Source organism: Vipera ursinii (genome assembly GCF_947247035.1).
Source record: "Vipera ursinii genome assembly, chromosome: 4".
In the NCBI taxonomy this organism is placed as follows: domain Eukaryota; kingdom Metazoa; phylum Chordata; class Lepidosauria; order Squamata; family Viperidae; genus Vipera; species Vipera ursinii.
This window is the reverse complement of record NC_139514.1, coordinates 109,307,562-109,327,060: the sequence shown is the minus strand read 5'-3', so window position 1 is coordinate 109,327,060 and position 19,499 is coordinate 109,307,562. Positions and strand designations below refer to the sequence as shown.

Sequence of the window (19,499 nt, the reverse complement as noted above, 5' to 3'; positions counted from 1 at the left end):
TTTTTTAAAAAAGCTAAGCCTCTAAAGAAATTTATTTTTATACAAAGAGGTTTCAAGCTGGATTTCTATCACCTACATCTAAATCTGGGATTCTTTATTGCAGATTATGTTGTGCTAAATGTCAGTTTCTGCAAAAAAAAAGCAATAAAAAATAATAGGCTATGTACGCTCTTTATTTTTGTTTTTATTACGGGATTTCTTCATTAGGAGATTGCAAACTCAGCTTCTCCTCTGTTGGTCCAATGTGTATCTCTGTGGTTCGTCTGCAGCCAAACGAACTTCACAAGATCTTCCTCTGCAATCTCTTTCTCCATCAGCCATTTAAGTAAATTTCGCCCTCTCCAAGCCTCTTTCCCAACCAGAAGGGAGAAAAAAAATTACCTTTATATTTACTTTACCCCCCCCCCATAGATGAAAACCAAAGAGGGGAGTTCTTTATTGAGCAATGCAACGGGAAAAATAAAGCTGTTTCCATCTTTCGAAGTTGAGAAGAAACAGGGAAGAGGAGATGATTAAAAGTCTCCAGTAGGAGTATAATGACTCATGTCATCAATAGTCTCCCATCAGGTCATCAGCGTAGGTTTACCCAATTTAGTCTTTGGTACTCCCATCCCCATTTTTTTATGCAATTCTCACCATCAGGCCCTTTTGCCCCACACGCACACCTTCTCTGATGAATTTTTGCTTCTGTGTTTAGATCACGTTAGTTGGGTTAATGATTAATCCGTAACATTTGAGCTGCAGGGATAATTAAAAACTACAGTAATCTCTCTCTCTCTCTTTTTTTTTTTTACAACAGACTAGAGCAATAAATTAAGTCCTGATAGGAAAAAATATCAACCCTTACCCTTGGAGATCATTTTAATGTGAGTACAGGTAGTCCTTGACTTACAATCACAACTGAGACTAACATTTCAGTCTCTAAGCAATGTGATCATTAAGCATCCAAGTCATCACATTGGCTGGACTTGATTTTTTCCCCACCATTTTTACATTGGTTAAGTGAAACGTGTGTTCATTAAATGGATCATGCGGTCATGAAGGGAACCACATGGTCATGAAATGAATCACATGCTTGGTAAGTGAATCTGGCTACCCCAGGTCACTTGGCTTGTTCAAATCCACCCTGGGAATGTCCACAAATCACAGTTACATGACCACAAAAGATGGGCAACCCTCATAAATGTGAGCCAGATCCAAGTTCCCTTAATTGGCAATTGTTCGGCTGTAAGAATGGTATGATGGTTGTAACTTCAAGGACGTACGTGCTATAAGTTACCTTTACTGAGGCCATCCTAACTTTGAACCATCATGAAATGAATGGTTGAGGACTACCTGTATAAAGGCATATTTATCAATAATACTAGGCAGCCAAAGACAAACAAATAAATGCACTTTTGATGTTTATCCTGGTTCTGCTCATCATTTTAAATGACCTCTGCCACCTGTCAAATCAAAACCTGCCTAACTGATCCAGCTGTGCAGCCACCAGTCACCTCTGTATTGATCAACCCGTTATTTCAGTTCTCAGTTGTTCCAGTGGAGATGGAACTTCTTCACCCCTAAATATTACCAAGGTTTACTGAGCAGCCATATTTCCTTGCAGGACACACTCACACACACACACACACACACACACACACACACACAAAATGTGACTGTTCAAACTTCATCTGCCAGATATTGAGAAGTGGGTAATTTCTCCATTCTTTAATGGTCACCAAACAGGCTTCTTAGAAAATCATTCTGTCCCAAGGAGACCAGTTAGGGAGAAGTTCATGGACAGAAGATCTCAAATCTGTGAAAAAGCAGGAAAATTCCTAGAAAAGTAGAATTGGGGAGAAATGGATATTGCCTGTCTTACTTCCCACATCAGTATCAAACTTATTATTTGATCTACTCTAGGAGTTGAATGGTGAAAGATTCTTTTTTTCCCCCCTTAGACATAATAACATCCCTGTGATGTAGGCTGGGGTCAGAGAGTGAAGTGACTGGCACAAAGTCATTTGGGTTTCTATCAAAGTTTCATATCAGATACATCACTTAGATTTCCCCCTACTCCATAGTCACAACCAAGTTAGGTAAGTAGACTTATTGCAGAGAATTAGACAGTCATTTATTCAAGAAATTTTCCAGTGTGATAATCAGGAAAGGGGGTAATCCTGAGGTTTGAATCCTGAAGTCAACAACCATATGGCTATTCATTTTCTGCATTTGAAGCTTGTTTTCGTTTTGTCCCTTGTTTATAAAGCGTCTTTCTCTGAGAGACAATGACTACAGCATGATGTAGGAGATGACCAGGCTGAGCCCAAGGGAGGGATCAAACATGTCATCAGTCTCAAATCCCTTTGCACCCACAAAGGACCCAAGTCCAGTAAACCTTGAATTCCACTGACTCTTATCTACTGCCAATTTGCTTGGACCATTAGCAATTCAAACTTTTTGTAGGGAGGATAAGCTTGCAACAAACCTTTATGTTCATTTGAACTGCCTGGATTTCCTGATTTCCTGTGCTTGACACGTATTAATCCATTGTTTGGGGTAAGGGCAGTCGAAAGATTAGGGAAGGTAAATGTCAACCTCCAGCTCCAATATCCAAAGTTACTTTCATTTCACTCTTGATAGTATACAGTCCATACAATTAAAAGTATTTATAGATAATACTCTTTTATCACATAGTTGTTCTATGTAATGTGGACATTTCTTCATTGATGACTTGAATGACTCATATAGTATGAGGAAAATCTTGCCCACAGTAGAATCCATGAGAAATAGAGCCCACACATCTAAAGCACTCTAGATCTGTACTTTGGGATGGAATCCATTTTACAAAACCTGTGTTCAAGGTCAAGTAAGTTGAGGTTGGAGACGGGAACTCTGGGGAACTGAAACATCTGGGCTGATATTTTTGAGGTCCAATTTGATTCTATATAGTCTCTTGTGTCTGAAATATGGATCCACATAGGTGGAGGAAGACTGGAATAAGCTTGGCCAATTCACCCTGGAAGGTGAATGGGGTTATGCCCCTAATGATTTGGGTAGCCCCTGTTATCAGGTTGTGAGAGATGTCAGGGGCAGAAGCTTTGGTATCTAAGTCTGCCACAATATATGATTCCTCCTTGGGTCTCCACATTCTATATTCCCACCCAGATTTTCTCTTATTATTTCAGAATAGCATGCCCAACTTGCATGGCTCATAAAATTAAAATAGCATTCTATTTAGTTGAAATGTTGTAGTTCTGGAATACACCACATTTAAGCAGTGAAGAAAGCCCACCCACCAATGATAAATTCCTATGAAATAGAATGGTGTCTTGTCACATGCACTTTTCAGAAGTGAAATGGGTTTGTGCGGTATGAAGTTAACTATGTTCTGATATTTAGTTATTTCAGAATACTTCCTTCCCTACATTGGTGGAGAAAACCCACAGAATTCTGTAGTATGATTTAGCAATGGGATACCGTCAAACCAACACACAATATCACAGCATGCTAAAAATAACATTCTACTAAAACTGTGAAGGTAATTATACTTGTAACCAGAACTACAGCAAAGCTCTTCTTAAAAAAGAAAAAAAAGAATGATAAATACATTGATTGAAAAAAGGAGATTACATATTACACAAAGAGGTTGGAGCTATAACAAATAAGCATAACAAATAGTTAATCTTAATTCATGTTTATTATGTAGATCTAGCCTATTAGGTTATATCTTAGGAATCACCTATAGCCCATTTGAATTTTGTTTATAATAAATACAGGTTTCCTAAGTTAGGTTTCCTAAGTTTCCTACAGTTGGAAACGACTAGCACGCATGTGCGGGGGAACCTTTACCTTTACCTTAAGTTTGGGGGAAAAAGTTTTTCAACAGTTACAGTTTTATTTTTAATGAATACTACTAACAGTAAGTTTAATTTAAAAGTGGGAAAACATCTCCTCTTATTTTAAAACATTATTACTTTTCAATAAGGAGTTAGTATTAGGAGTTTTTTCTTCTTCATTGTTTTATAAATTTGCTAATTGCTGCTAAGAGTATTACATCAAACTAGTTGTCTTCAAATTCCCAACAGTGGAACACAAAACAAAGAAAACAATTCCAGAAATCTGAGCAAAGAGAATTCAAACACTCTCTCTTAACTCCTTAATAAGCATAAGTTCACAGTACCATTTTCCCCCTTCTCCTAAAGTCTGATTTTTCAAAATAATGACTGAATAGGGTAGCCTTTTCCAGGAAAAAAAATAAAGTATGACTCTGTGTGTTCAACAGGACAATTTTATGCTTAACACACAATATAGTCTCTGGAGTTTTCAATGTAGTGCTTTATAATGGTTCAGTGGTAGCAGTTTTAGTCCTTGATCTTAACAAGTCGGATAAAAAGGCCCTGAATGATTGCCAAATTCAGGTCATATGTCGGAAGCAACTTGTTTTGAGTTTGGTGTTATTCTTCTGTTTAAAGTTCTTTAGCCCAAGGACAGACACAAGTACATATATTACACCTAATTAATTGGTCTTGGAACATATTGATTTTTTTTTCCTGAAGTTTGAATTGGACACCGATGTATTTTTAATTACAAAATCTGCACAAAATAAGCTTTAATTCTGAAAAAAAGGAAGGAAGGAAGGAAGCAGCCCCATAAAGGAGAAAGGTAGCACATTTGTTTGACACAACAGCAAATTTCATGAAGTAGCAGCACGGCCATTGAATAGAGACTTTCCGAGTGAGCCTGCTCTCTTGGCTTCTTCACCCTCCAATTTGGAATCTGCTCACAGTACTGCAGCTTAACCAAAAAGGATTAACTCTCATATCCAACTGAGAACACAGATAATTCTCAGTAATTGGTAAAAAATGAAGATGAATGGGGCTGAGCGATAAGGCGCAATTAGCTCATCAGCCTTTACAGCTGTGCACTCAATCCGGATCCATCTCTGGAGTCTCGGCCCCTTTTAAAGAACCAAGGCAGGAGATACACAGGGACACCTTCTTTCCACCCCTCCCTCCCTCCCTCCCCCCCACACACACCAAAAAAACCTGGGGGCCTCTTTGCCCCTCGTCCTCCCCACTCCGTCTCCTCCACTCTTCTGAAAGATGACACCTGTCATAGCATTCGGCGTAAATTGCTCCCTCTCCTAGGACCCAAGTCTACCGTTCGTCTTTCTTTCTAAACTTCAGAAGGTGGGAGGGGGAGGCCCCAACCAAATGACTACTGTAGACAATCTTAAATTCCCTGTCAATCGTTTCATTACGGCAGCATCATCTGTTTGAAAATATAAGCAATTCCCTCATCTAATTATAGAGAGGATTTGAGGTTCATTAACATTGCCAAGAAGAGATTCAGATGTGCAATCACAGAGCTGAGTTCCTGGCCAGCATGTGTTCTTTCTGCTTTCTCAAGGACTCCAGACTTTTATTTTCTCCCCTCTTTCTCCCCCCCCCCCTTTCCCGGAGTCGTAAAATTAATTCTTCCTTCTAAAACAAGCCCGCAAAACGAGAAGAAGAAGAAAAAATATGAAATGACTGTATTTAGTTGTCTTTTGTGAAAGTGCTTCACTTGAGGAAATCTTTTTTTTTCCTAGTTCTTCTAAAAAAAAGTCAGAAACAACATGTGTGTGTGTGTGTGTGTGTGTGTGTTTGTGTGTGTGTGTTTATCTCAGGCAACAGATCTGGACTTATCATAAACAGAGCTCTTACTTTTGGGAATACTGCACATTTGCGCAGATAAAAGGAAGTCTCGTGTGTCAAAAGCACCCTCTGTTTTCAACACATCTCGCGGTTGTTATGCGTTACTCTAAGTCCATATTACATTTCCTAACTGTGTTTAGGAAAGGAGAACACTCCAGTCTCTGGCATTGCTTCATTTCCTTCAAGAAATAATAGCAAAAGTTTTTGAAAAGTATAATTGCAGTTCAAACAATGACATTTGTTTCTGGAACATCTGTTTTGAGATCATATTATAAATGAACTCATTTCCGACCTTCAAGTAATTTACTATTGTTGATCATTGTTTACAAGACATATGCAGTTCACCCGTTAGGTAATGGCAAAAATTCTTTCTCAGATCCTTGGAGAATGTCTTGGAATATTTTCACAGTATTTTTCTGACATTAATGGCTAGAACAGGAACATAGATAAGGCCCGTGCCATAGCAATTGGCTAAACTTTTTTTTCCAAGTAAGAGATTTCCTTATTTCTTTTTCAATAATTTTCCCCCAAAGTAGGCTGTACTTTTTTGATATTACAGTATTTATAAAATGCCTTGTTTAAGTTGACTTAAATGTTCTGCAGGCCTTTGGAAGGATAAATTATAATATCTGCTAGGACTAAAAAGTTCGAAGATATAGTCTTGCAGATTAAATGTCAGGGATGGTTAAGACCATATTCCTGGAGTAATCCCCAAAGGCGAAGCAAAGAAGTCTACGCACAGGAAGTTGACAATCACAGCCATGAAGTCTTGTGAGCTTTAGTATCCATGGAGTGTTGCTTAGTTAGCTTAAGATTGATGACAGTTTGATAAAATTTACTATCTCAAATAGTGATAGTCTATCAATCCCATCAGGTAGACCAGATCAGGAATTAAGGTTTTTGTTTTGTTTTGTTTTTTTGCTTTGTTAATTGCTTCAGTAATGGATTTTGTCTATGTCCACCAAGGTCATCTCACTCTCTCTATAGTCCAGTACAAGAAGCAACTTGAATCTGGATTGGTACTCTGTCAAAGATGACCTGTGGCTAGAGTAATCAAGATAGATTAATATCTGCTCGTGTTAGGCCTAAAATGATGGAGAATGTCCCAAAGGTGCTTTTTCAAAAGGCAACTGGACTTTGTTTTTTTTTTCCTTGAAGATCTTTTGCTTCTCATCCAAGAAGCTTCTTCAGTTCATGGCTTGCAAGAAGCTTTTTCATTCACTTGAGTTCTTGGTTGAGAAGCAAAACATCTTCAAGGAGCAACGAAGTCCAGTTGCCTGTTGAAAAAGCATCTTTGGGACAACCATGACCAGGATGGCTGAGAATCTCCATAAATAGACAGATGGAGAATGTGTTGCAACCTTCCACACCAAAAATCAGATACATCCAGATACATCTCTGTCTCTGTCTGTCTGTCTGTCTGTCTGTCTGTCTGTCTGTCTGTCTGTCTGTCTCTCTCTCTCTCTCTCTCTCATGATTTCCCTGTAATACTAATAGTTCTACTGTAAACATAGTATCTTTTAAGCAGGGCTTTTTTTCTCATAGAACGCTCAGAACGGAGTTCCGGCACCTTTTTTGGATGGAACCTTGTAGGGTAGGCAAGGCGGGTTGTATGACATGTGTGAGTTCCGGCACCTTTTTCTTTTCCAAAAAAAAAAAGCACTGCTTTTAAGGGTGATAAAAGGAGCAGATCATGGTCATCTACTCTATCCCTCTGATCAGAACTATAGAGCTTCCAAGCTCCCATATTCTTCTGGGCAGTGGTGGGCAATGAAGGAGGGGCTAATGCCTGAAGCACAGATGGCGGAGGACTTGCTGTGAGCAGTTTGAAGAGAGGTAAGAAGAATCCATCTGCACACGCTTACTGGGTGATGCTGATGACAAAAGAGAAATCCTATATCTCTGTCGCCAGTACAAAGACAGGCAGAAGAACGCTGGAAATAGGACATTCTCCACAGGGAAGCCATCAACAATCAGTCTGCATCTAGTTCACAAAACCCTTTTGTGTCTCAGACAGTCCCCCAGGGCATGCCATGGAAATTTAGTAACAAATCACTGACCATCTGCAGTGTGATTTTTATGCTGGTTCCAGCAGCAAAGAGGGGGGGGGGAATAAAAATAAATAATAAGCTCTGGTAAGTCTTTAGATAGGCACACAGAGAGACAAAGTCTTTTCCCCAAAACATATTTTTTTTAAAAAAAAAACCAAACCATCATTCCCCTACTTCCTTTTATGACACTATGGCATCGTGGACCACGTACACAAAGGCTGCCCAATGATGCAGTTTCGTCTGTCTGATTTGCACTCTTTGATAAAATCTTTGGTCGCACGAATGTCATTGCTTTAAGGCAGGGGTAGGCAACCTTGGCTCTTTTATGACTCCTGGACTTCAACTCCCAGAATTCCTGAGCCAGCATGGGGCATTATAGCCCCTTCATGACTCGTGGACTTCAACTCCCAGAATTCCAGAGCCAGCATGGCTCAGCTTGGAAACTCCTTTTCCCCTCAGCATGGCTGGCTCAGGAATTCTGGGAGTCGAAGTCCATGAGTCATAAAAGAGCCAAGGTTGCCTACCCCTGCTTTAAGGGATACAGAATACATTTAGCTGAGATTCACTATCTGAGTGTTTTCTGCTTGTTTACCTTGAGGAAGTGAACAAGTTACATTGGATTCATTTGGGAATTACAAGTTGCTGGGGATGCTTAGGATTTCAACCATAGATGTTTGTTTCCTTCCAGAAGTGTGGTATTCCTGAACTCAAAAAATTTGGAAAGTAGTTCAGCCTTCAGCCTTCCCTCTGTGGCATGGCTATTGGAAAAGATGGCAGGGCCTCTAGTTAAAGTAGTTTGGGAGAAAACTGATTTATCTGGATCCAACCCAGTCTAGATTCTAGACTGAAATAGCCTTAGTTAGCCTGGTCCATGAGTGAAAACAGGATTTAAAGGAGAAAACATCATGCGTTCTATAGCACTGCTTAATGGCCACATATATCAAACTGACAATTGTACTTTTCTGGCAAGATGAGATTTAAGAAGGATGTCAGCAGACACAAATATCTCTTTTTTGGGGGGGAGAGGGGGCTCCAGATGATTTTGTTGGAGAGTACTGAAACCGTTCAAATCCACATGCGGCTGCCACATCCCAGGTTGTGTACTTTGAATATGCATCTCCTATTAAAGCTGAATGGGTTCCCACATAACATTTAAACTTCACTCTTGCAATGTGTAAAATTTAGGGCTTCCTTGAAGATGGTTTAAAAGATAAGACTCTAATTAGTTAATGGGAGATTAGGACTCAGTAAGTGTTCAATAGAATGCCTGTCTCATATCTCCATGTCAAACTGAAGGCACTCTCGCTATCTTGATCTGTAGGATCTTGTTCCTTGTGAATATCCTGCTCATGTATTTGCTGGTAAGATCAATTAGGTCAGGATTTATTTCAGTGGTGGTTCTTAAATATGGAAATTGCTAGTCTTCCAAAATTTCTGTTCAGGATAGTCCACCCCAACCCATGGCTGTCTTGCCCCAGGTTCCTAAGCTGCTTTACATATATTCTACAACTCTGACTTCAGTCTTTCTTCCTATTGCTTTCATCATTTTAATGCCCTGTTTTATTCTGGACAACACTTTGTGATTTGCCCAAATGTCTGCTTACCAAATAATAATGAACCATAACTCCCCCCCCCCAAAAAAAAAACCAACAACCTCAATGATAAGTGATAAGCCCCTAATAAAGAGAATCATATTGAAAAAAATATTCGTCGCAGAAATATTCACCAGAAAGCAATATCAAGTTCAACGTTACTTCTTTTTTTTTTTTAGAAAGTATATTATGGAAACGGAATTTTTACTGAGAATACTGTGGGGACAGGGTTGGAAAACTTTCCTAAACTTTCCTGACCCATTCTTTGATGCATAGGCCCCTTTTGTTGTTTTATTAGTGCTCTTAGATATTGGCTGCGATTAGCATAATATCTTCTCCCCACGGGTGGAATATTGGAATCTACAAATCAGAATAAACTAACAGACCTCTCTGAAGTTCCCTAGAAGGAGAATCCATGAAAATGATGCATTCTCGCTTTTTTTTTCTCTCAAGGAATCCCATTGCCTTCACTTCATAATGACCCAGGTGCAGAGACAGGCAGCAGCATTAAAATTATTCATTTTTATGGCAATTTAAAAGGAATGAACCTTTATAAAGGCTGGGTTTGCAAATCAAAAAGGGTATAGACAGCTCTGAGAAAGCCAACTGCACTACAAGGCTCCAGACGGAGGCCGTGAAGATTTTGTTAGGCCTGCCTATACATAGTCACTAAGCAAACGGTTGTAAGTTGAGGACTATCTGTATAAATAAGGCATTTCTTATGCATATAAGAGTTTTTATTATATTAATCAGTGTCTCTTATACATATAGGAGTTTCATTATGTAAATAAGTGTCTCTTATGCATATAGGAGTTTTATTGTATAAATACAATGTCTTCTTATGCATATAGGAGTTTTATAAAAATAAATAAGTGTTTCTTATACATATGGGAGTTTTATTATATAAATGTCTCTTATGCATATACATTTTATTATATAAATGTCTCTTATGCATATAAGAGTTTTATTAAATAAATAAGGTGTCTCTTATGCATATAGGAGTTTTATTATATAAATAAGTGTCTCTTATCCATATAAGATTTTTATTAAATAAATAAGTGTCTCTTATACATACAGGAGTTTTATTATATAAATGTCTCTTATGCATATACATTTTATTATATAAATAAGTGTCTCTTATGCATATAGGAGTTTTATTACATAAATAAGGTGTCTCTTATGCATATATATTTTATTATATGAATAAGATGACTTATGCATATAGGAGTTTTATTATATAAATAAGATGTCTCTTATGCATATGAGAGTTTCCAATGCTGCCTTGGCTAACCTGGTTGTTAAGTGAGGCTTCCCCATTGACTTTGCTTGTCAAAAGATTACAAAAAGTGATCACATGTCCTTGGGACACAGCAACGGTCGTAACTATGAGTCATTGGCCAAGCCCCTGAATTCTGATCACAGGATCATGGGGATGCTACAAAGGTCGTAACTGTGAAAAATGGTCATAAGTCCCTTCTTTTGGTGCCGTTATAGCTTTGAACAGTCATTAAGCAAACTGTCGTAAGTTGAGGACTATCGGTATAAATAAGGTGTCTCTTGCGCACATAAGATTATATTAACAAGGTGTCTCTTATAGGAGTTTTGTTATATAAATATGGTGTCTCTCATGCATATAAGAGTTTCCAGTGCTGCCTTGGCTAGCTTTGACTTTAAATCAGTGAGCTAAAATAATTTATCTCTGCTTGGTGCTATGGGAAAAGTTGCCACTAAAAAGAATCCCAGACATTTTTCCTTCTTATCTGCAGGGCTGCTGGTATCAGCCAAGCTGTCACAGGACCGTGCCTGATATAAACAAGAGATTGCAGAGACATCTCAGTAATCAATATGAAGAAGGCTACAGTATGGAAGCTACTCCCTGCATATCATCCGTCTCTGCATCTATTTCTATGACCAAATGAAGCATTAATTCAAATCATAAATCTATGGTGATTTAAAACTGGGAATGAGCACCTGCCTGCTTTAATGATTTATTTTGTACATTTCAGTAAGCAGGAGATTTGTCCATATGAAATGACAGGTCACCTTCAGATGCCAGGACCAGACTGTTTATCACCATATAGACGAGCATCTCATCTTAGCAAATAAATATTAAACTAAAAAGAATCTGATGAATTGTGGAAAGGAGAGAGCAAGTTATTATAGTCGTATACTTTACCCTGCCTGCCTGCGGAGCTTCCTTACGTTTGAGAAATGCACATGAAAGATCGGTTATTATTGCCAATTACCCCATTTAGACCGAGGTTTCTATTATTTTTAGAGTACCTTTATTAAGAGATAACAAATGCATTGCATTGCTATACAGAGCCAGAATGCTGCAGTGGTTAAAATGCTCTCCAAGGGACAAGGGGGTGGGGAGGGGGGTTTAAATCCACCTTCAGCCACAGAAGGTCACTGGTGATCCTTCCCACTGCTCTGCTAACATCAGAAGTTCATCTTAAGTGTTGAAAATCACACAGCACACAGCACAAAGAAGCCCAAGAGAGGAGAAGCTGACGGATTAGGAATCCTGAATGATTCATTTCAAACAGCCCAAAATATCTAGAGATGTCTCTATCTCCTCTTCCTAAATATGTCACTATTCAGACACCCAGAAGTACCATTTTTGGGGACCAAATTTCACCCAACTTTCATCAAACACTAGAGGAGGTTTATCTCTTAACAGGTTTTATGCTCCCAAAAAAAAGGCCTTCAGAATCACACAAGGAAAGGGCGAAGGGCTGTACTTTCCTAACAGAGTTTTGTTTCCTTTCCTGATTCAACAAAGGGTGAAGGATACTGTTTTAATTTCTTCTTTAATTTCAGAACTCCTGCGCAAGCTTTCTGTTCAGATCTTTAGAGGAAAAGCAAAACAAACCTTCCCTCCAGGTTATTTATAGACAAAGAGAGATGTCAGAAGTCTACCTTGAATTCAAAATTATGAAGGTGCTGAAAGAAACTGATTTACGACTGGTCCTCACATTTATGACTGTTGCACGTGAACAAAATTCGGGCACTTGGCAACTGGAGTGTATTTTTTTTAAAAGGGATGCAGCCTTCCTGACAATCACATGATTGCCTTTGTGACCTTACTGGGAAGCTTCTGACAGGCAAAATCAAGGGGGGCAGGGGAAGCTGGATTTGCTTAACAACCGTGTGTTTCACTTAACGCTGGTAGCAAAAATTAATGACACTGAGTGCAACTAATTCAACAGCCACATGCTTAGGAATGGAAGTTCCAGTCCCAATTGTGGTGGTAAGTCTACCACAATTGGTAGACTACTTGCAAAGAGGGTGTCAGAGGTAAAGGACATCACGTTTTGAGTTGGCTCTAGACCCACAATTCTTCCACTGTTCCAGTTTGGCCCTTCTTGTAGTCTTTCATAAGGAAAACTGGACTTCAACATCTGGATTTCAATTTCCATCTGAACATATTGTTAACTCTACAATGAACCTGGCTGCAGCCTTTTTTTGTCATTCTAGGTTGCCCTAAGAAAAGGAGGGTGGCAGCAGTGGGATTCAAATATGTGAGCAACCGGTTGTCTGTGAGGATGCCACTTCTGGAAGTCCATTCTGGGCCTGGGCAACAAAAAATGTAGCTACCGGTTCTGCCGAAATGGTGTGAACCAGCTGAATCCCACCATCAGAGGGGGGAAAAGGTATTTCTGGCAGTCTAAACACGAGCAAGTTTTGTGGGAGCCAAGGTCATTCCCACACTGGGGTGGAAGAGGACGATCATTTAGTCAGAAAGCCTGCCAAGTCGTTCTATTGGATAGCATTAGTAGAGGGGTGGGAATTGTTACCTGGTGTTAGTTTGATTCTTGGAGGGGAAGTTTAAATTTGGTTTCACTTTTGACGGTGCTGATGCCATGTCTCCAATATATACAATACAAAGAATTGTATCTAAATTCTTTGAGGAATTTTCCTGCCTGATTTATTTGGTCTCATTTGTTGGAACCATGACACACATTCCACAGTTGAACTGAACTTACTATAGGAAGGTGTTTCCTAACACTGAACCAGAATCGGTTTACATGTATGATATGCTTTATAAGTCCCCATTACTATTTGCATAATACAGTTGGCAAGACTTCAGATTCTAAGGCAAATGGAAGATGGTTTCAGGAGACAGAGGAGCATTCACCCAGCCCCTGTGGGAGCTCCTTAAAGCAGCTGCATCCTCGCCCTGGCAAAAGACCCATTAAATGACTGATACTTACAATGACAAGAGTAACTCAGAATTCCCTCGTCAAATGCTGAATGAGTGAGGTCCATTATTATAATTTATTCTCAGGACTACTGGAGGAATGGGACCACCATGTAAGCATATCACGCTTATAGGAATGCCCTCATTATACAAGTTGTAAAAGAATAGGAAATAATACAAGAGCGTCTCACAGGAACGATGATGTAGTTTAAGTATGAAGAATGAATGGACTTTGAGAAGTTTAAGGCATGAAGACAGGAAGCACTGAAGTCTCCTTCAAGTTAAGTTCTACTTCTGGTGACTATTATGCTGTTTTATTGGCCAAGGTACAAAAGAGTGCTTTGGAGAATAGGTTGACCCCTTCTTCTTTGTGTCAGCCCCTCAAATATTGAACACTGCTATCATGTCACCCCTAGACCTTCTTTTCACCAGACTAGACAAACCTAAATCTCATTCTTCCTGTTTTTCAGCCTCCTAACCATCTTTGTTGCTCTTCTCTGCAAATGAGGTGAAGCATCCCTTTTCAATCCTATAAATATACAGCAAGACCTACATTCATCACTCACATATTTCCCCAGCATCTCCCCATATCCTACAAAATATAGAACACTTATTATAAAGAAAATTATTGTACTTAATATTATAGTTTTGGTCTCTGACTAGAATCCAAACACTCCCTAACTGTCCTCCTCAATATGTATTATAAGGAAATGTTTTTATTCTGCAGGTTAGGAAAAAAACAACAACCAGTAGATGCTCTTCCCTGCTTTTCATTTCTCCATTGATTAAAGAGAGTCAAACTCAGCATCCTAAGTTTTCCTCCTTTTTCCGCCTTTTCCCTCATGTTTAAATAATTTTTGGGGGATTGTTGTTAGATATCCTTGTTCCTTCACCCATCCCTGAGGCTAGGTATGTTATGCAATTTTGTTCAGTCGACCTGTAGAATTTTCTATGGCTGAAATATTAACAACAAAGAGGGGGGGAAAATTGCTTGAAATCTGCTGACATGGGCATATGTGCTCCTTTTGTTCCTGGGTAGGAGTTAAATAATAAATATGTACAGGGAGATCCAGAACAAAAAAGTTGTCAAGCTGTCACCCTTAAGAATAACCTCAAAAATTTGCAGAATAGAAAAAGTATATATTAGATTGTCATGTCTGGTTTACGTCTATGCAACCTCTGCCTTGAACAGCAGTTAACGTTCAACTTTCAGTTCACTCACTAATTCATCTCAGAGAGCAGAAAGCCACCATTAGGAGGATATGCCCTTCATGTCCGTGGTCACTGAAGGAATATCTAAGAAAAGGAAATTGACTACATATAGAGAAGCCACATCTTGTGGATCCCTCAACTTTTAGGAGACTGAAAGTGTTGTCAGACATTCCAAATATGAAACGCGGAGAGGGGAAAAAACAAACAAACATAATTTTAGGCATCCATAAGATCAAAATAGCCACTAATTCAATTTTGTTCAGTCAACCTTGAAGATTTAGATAGGCAGGACTTGTTCAGTTAACCTGGGATTTATTTAAGCAGGCAGGATTTTGTCACCTACAAAGAGAATCTGAATTCTGTATTTTAACTGGTCCAGTTTAACTCAACTGGTTAACAGGAACAATGGATCCAAAGAGGGTGGGTTTGGTTTTTGTTTATGAAATGCTACCCTGGAAATAAGTAGGCTTTTGATTAGTTCCATAGGATGGAGGGATGTTCTGATTTGACATCTTTACAGTGCATTTTCAGATATATTTAGAGTGTGTTAATGTGAAAGAAAAAAAAAACACTTGGAAAAATAAGTGGGGTTTTTTTTAGGAAAAAAAAACAGGCTGAAAGGAAAACAAAAAAGAAGAAAAACTAATATTTTTCTCCTGCCTTTATAAAAGCAGGTATCTTTGTGACAATTCTCATTTATCAAAATGTAAAATAAAGAAGTATAAAGAAAATAAGAAAATAAGGGGAAGAGAGAAAAGTGTAGGTAAGAAAAAGAAAAGCATTTACTTCTGACTCCTTTTAAGGTTATAGCATAAAAATTCAACTTTTTACTTTTTACGCTGAACCTGTCTAACCCAAAATCAAAGTTTCACATATATATATATATATATATATATATATATTTCCACCTCAAGAACAAAGCCCCAAAGCGGTTTCCAGGTAGAAACAAAATTAATTGTGGTTTTTTTTTAAGATCAAAAACTTACCCACAGCAGAATTTAGATCCCCGTTTTCAGACTCTGCTGCATGCTGGTTATTATTGGCATGATAGTTTGACATTGCTTCTAATTTAATTTTTTTCACCTTCATTGCTTCCGCGATGGCAGCATTGGTGGCTGCGGCCGCAGCAGCAGCTGCAGCTGTCAGACCTACAATGAAAGAGGAATAACAACCATGAAATCACAACTTCTCAGCACTGTCCCTTTGACATTACCCTCTTCCCGGAAACCATGATCAAGTTCTCAAGGAACGAACACGCTGGCGGAAAGGGACGGAGGAAAAATCGTCATCTGGAAGTGACAGCAAACTTCTCAGGGCCTTCGTGGCCAAATAAGTTGTGTGTAAAAAAAAAAGGCCTCCTTCTGTTTTTAGTCTATTAGCTTCAATCCTGCTTAGCCCTACTTACACTCTCCTAGATGAAATCATGGAGATTACAGACGGTCATCTTTAATTAGAATAAACTAAATTAGTTATCTCTAACTCAACTGATTTCAAGGAATGTTCTCAAGAATTATTTATTTTTTATTTATTTATTTATTTATTTATTTAATTTGTATACCGCCCTTCTCCCGAAGGACTCAGGGCGGTGAACAGGGCAATACATAATACAAACAAGATACAAAAATTAAAAATTATTAAAAAGTAATTAAACAGCAATGCCCGTAATAAATTAGTACAAATTAAAAGTTAAGACCAATTTATGAAACCCAACCCCATCCCATCAGGCCAGGCCAGGCCAGCTTGTTCAAAAAGGTGGGTTTTAAGATTGCGCCGGAAGGAGCGGAGATCAGGCGCCATCCGGAGCTCGACCGGAAGATGGTTCCATAAATCCGGCGCGCCCACAGAGAACGCCCTCCCCCTGGGGGCCACCATTAATTCTAGATTTGGGCCCTAGATTTGGGCCCATTAATTCTAGATTTGGGCCGTTACGTTTTTAACCTGACAAGGGGTAGACACTGTTCTGAGTTCCACATTCAAAAGAAGACATACCTCCTAGTCTAAACCAGGAAATGAAAGGAAAGGGTTTGTTTGCTTGTTTGTTTGTTGTAAACTGTGTTATGTATAAGATTTGCTTAGGCTATGCCTGTTCCTTTCCCTTCTCTGTTAGTTCAATCTTAAGGTTGGTGATATGCCATCGGAACCCAGATACCCCTTTCCTCCAACTGCTGGAAATCAGGAACACTGAAATACATCAGAATTTACATGCAATGTAAATTTTAACATATTTCTTTTTTAAAAATAAAATAAATAAACAAAACCCTCCAAAAAAATTCAGAAGAAGCTGAAAATTCTGGGATATGAGGGACCGATCAAGAGTCCAGGCTTACTGACGGCCACAAATACAGGCCCTTACATGGAAAGTCCTAAAATTTAGCTCAGGGCTAAGATAGAAATTCTTATTTCAGGAACTGAGCATTGAGAGAATCTGTTCTAAGCATCGTTTTATGAATCGGGTAGAATGTTCTAGGCCAGCCCAGAATTCTTTCCTTCAAGGTCAGATTTGTGAACATGAAAATTAATTAATTAATTAATTAGGAAGGTTCTGTTCTGGGGTATGAGAACTTCAATGTCAGCCTACCTCTGAAAAAAGGATCAGAACAATAGAAGCTATATTAATGTCATAACCGCAAACAATAATTTGCAAAATCCAGAAACTGGGGACACCAAATACTACCAGTGTAGAAAAGTCTATCAAGAAGTACATTGAGATGAAATATTTATACCATCTTTTTTCAGGAGAGAAAGGGGGAAGACAATCTCGCTATCCCAGCTATTTGCCCCTATGTCTCCCTTTTTACGGCCCTGTAATCCCCTTAATTCGAGATAGAGTCAGGGCGACTGAATGGAACTGAGCTTTTGCTGACCAGATGCCCTTCCTGATGCCTATGTGGAGTTTGCAGCAGATATTTTCTCTTTGCACCTTGATAGAGAAATATCTGCCACTGCCTAGGATTGAACTCCCAACCTTCCGAGCATCTTTACCACTAGGCCACCACGCCACTCATTTGCCCCTATGTCTAAATCTCACTATTTACTTAGGGTTGTTGTAGGAGGAAAGCGTGATGAGTATGTTCACCACCTTGAAGTATTTGTAAAAAAATAATAATAATAAAGGAGACATATATTGCATTAAGGATTTGACACACACAAACACCCAAAGAAAAGTTATTTGCAAAGAGAATTTGAAATTCCATTATTATTATTATTATTATTATTATTATTATTATTATTATTATTATTATTATTATTATTATTTAGTTTGAGTGGAATTGGTGTGGGAGGCGATCCAGAGGGAAGGATGTAAATAACGGTGAAGAAAGCCACCCTATTGCAGTTATCATTAATATCCCGAAATTGATAATCTGTTTATGTCTAGCATTTTTCCTGCTGATTATTCAGTGAGACAAGCCACTTTATAAATATCTCATCACTCCAGCGTCACAGAAATTTCATCGACAGTGCTTTGCACAGCCATTAGCAATATGAATCTAACCATTAGGAGGAGGAGGCAGCATGTGGCATTAATACGCAGCCCTGCTTCCTAACCATCTGATAGGCAGATGGTGCAAAGTAGATTCTGCAGCTGAAATGGAAGGGCTGTATCATTTAAAACCTTGTTTGCATTCTAACTGATATCGCTGCCATATTGCTATCCAGGATGCATCATGGCAATGTTTGAACAATCTAGTTTGTCTCAGTCATAAATGTTTACAGCCTTGTTTTGTGTTTTTTTTTAGTCTTTAGATGCATGTTCTGGAGCACATAATTTTTAATTTATGAAATCTATTGTTTACTTCTGTGGAACCGGAAGATTAGCAAGGCAAATGAATACAAAAATTGCTACTACCCCAACCAATGGATAAAATTAGAAAATATTGGCTGTGTGTATGTGTGTGTGTGTGTGTGTTTTCCTTCAATAAAGATCATTAGTAAAGGAATTAAAAAAAAATAATAGCTGAGGCATTTTAGGCATTACATTTATTCATTAAACCTAACAGCTTCTTCCCCCATGTGACAGACTTAGAAGTTTAATGTTATCACACACAGCTCTCCATGTAAAGCTCTTACTGTGTGCAATTAATCTTGTTCCATAATTCTATTCACAAAGCAAAACATCAAAAAGTAAAATCCTGCTCAATAATTGTAGTTCTGAAGGAACCTTCCCTTCCAATGACTCATGCAGAAAACTCTGTTTAAGGAGTCTTATAAGAGCTGAAGTGAACTTGAATTACAACTCTATTCAAGAATCTTTAAAGTCTTCCACCTCAGGTCAGATCACAACTTCAGCTAGACATCCACTGTCAACCAAACAAACACATACAAACACACGCAAATACACACACACACACACACACACACACACATACACACACACACTAAATGAGGCCTCAACCAATCTTCTCCTTCACATAACTTAACAAAGGATTTTTATTGCATCATCTGTTTCAAAAGGTTCGCTGCCAACGTTAAACTTTACAAAATTTAAAAAGAGATAATGTGAATGTAAATTCATAATAAAATATTTTTAATACAAAATCAAACTCTCTTGAAAAAAAATTTGTTTCTATTAATGTGCGTCCCCTCCCCAATTATTATTTAGCTTGCATTGCCAGCCAGTGTCTTCCTTTGGGAACAACTATGATATCAAATAATATTTTTTTTTCTGCTCATATAGGAATTTACAAAATTATTTAAAAAATACTTTACTTTTTTCAAATAAAGTTCTTTATTCTGCAGTTATTAATTTTAATTAGTAACT

At 38.3% G+C, this 19,499-nt stretch overlaps 1 protein-coding gene across 1 annotated transcript in view; it reads right to left on the bottom strand.

Moving 5' to 3' along the window:
* The window catches only part of DACH1 (dachshund family transcription factor 1), an 806,874-nt gene that overhangs the window by 151,607 nt on the left and 635,768 nt on the right, over positions 1-19,499 (bottom strand). Inside the window, exon 4 of the mRNA XM_083362338.1 lies at positions 15,727-15,888. Coding sequence (XP_083218464.1) covers positions 15,727-15,888 — 162 coding nt within the window. The remainder of the gene's footprint in view (positions 1-15,726; positions 15,889-19,499) is intronic.